This window comes from Loa loa (genome assembly GCF_000183805.2).
Source record: "Loa loa unplaced genomic scaffold supercont3.1220, whole genome shotgun sequence".
In the NCBI taxonomy this organism is placed as follows: domain Eukaryota; kingdom Metazoa; phylum Nematoda; class Chromadorea; order Rhabditida; family Onchocercidae; genus Loa; species Loa loa.
In genome coordinates this window covers 1,265-2,439 of record NW_018109400.1, presented here as the reverse complement: position 1 = coordinate 2,439, position 1,175 = coordinate 1,265, and the positions used below count along the sequence as shown (strand labels likewise).

At 34.0% G+C, this 1,175-nt stretch overlaps 1 protein-coding gene across 1 annotated transcript; it reads right to left on the bottom strand.

Annotated features, from left to right (window-relative positions):
• Positions 1-161: 161 nt before the first annotated feature.
• Positions 162-421, bottom strand: LOAG_19068 (zinc finger protein; the record flags this gene model as incomplete). The annotated part of the gene is made up of 1 exon (XM_020451724.1): positions 162-421. A coding segment is annotated over one exon (260 nt), but the record flags the coding sequence as incomplete, so codon positions are not given.
• Positions 422-1,175: the final 754 nt, after the last annotated feature.

Sequence of the window (1,175 nt, the reverse complement as noted above, 5' to 3'; positions counted from 1 at the left end):
AAAGAATGGACACTTTGCCGCAGCTTGGCTTCATTTTCTGCATTGCAATATTTATTGAATTTTGCAGTGTTCCATGGTCTTACATGTTTCGCATCACATTTTCATGTGCATTCTACTATTCGAGATAGAAACATGCTTGAAATTTTGCTAGATTTGTGAAACTAACGAGAAGTTATTAAGCATCGCTTCATGTGTATTTTCAAGTAGTCCTTGCGGCAGAAAAATTCCTTGCAGTTTTCGCATTGAAATTTAGGTTGGCGTGTTTCATTGCGAGAAGGAAACGATGACGTTGGCCCACAATCGGGTCGTTTGCGTTTGCAAATAAATGGTTGGTCGGGCGTTTTCTTGCGTTTTCTATATTCATCGCGATTGTCAAAGCTCGCATCACATCCGTCATGAGGACGTTTATGACTTTGCTCTTCTGAAAAACTCCTCTTATACCACCAGTATTTGCTAATTAATTAATGTAATTTGAAAACTGATCATAAAATATCAATGCCATAAAATAAACATATCACATCGCATTTCATTTAAATTACTATAATCAATTCACAATCAATTAATAATCAATTAATTATATATTGGAAGCAAAAAATTCAGTTTTAATGTTACCTTCTTTTCTATCAATATTATATTCACTGGGGTCCGGATTAAAGTGTGACAAATTGAAGTTGTCAATGTATTTTTGAACGAAGTCATAGCCAATGTTTTCATTGCTATCACTTGATTTAAATAATTCACTTGGGTTATAAACGTTGTTTGGGAGAAGAGTAGTAGGGTGATAATAATTGTTCAGAATGACATTTTGTTCGTAGCCAGGATAACGAACATATGTAGTGACAACATTTGTATCGAGGTCAAGTAGGGAGAAAGTTTCATTACAGGCCAAAGTGGTGCAAACCAGAAGACTGAACCCAATGATTTGTGTTATCGACATGACGAAGAACAAAGTAAAATACAAATTTTTTAAAATGTAGGAATGTTTGAATAGAAGCCTTTTTATATCAAAAGAAATTGAATTAAAAGGCCAAAGGTTCAAGTAGCTTTTGATCTGCACGATTAGCAGTATTTCTCATATTTTTTTTCTCTTACATTCAACTTCCCTATCACTAACTCGATAGTTGATGTATATGCTTTTAATCCCCGACGAAAGTATTGAATAATCCTACTTGTGT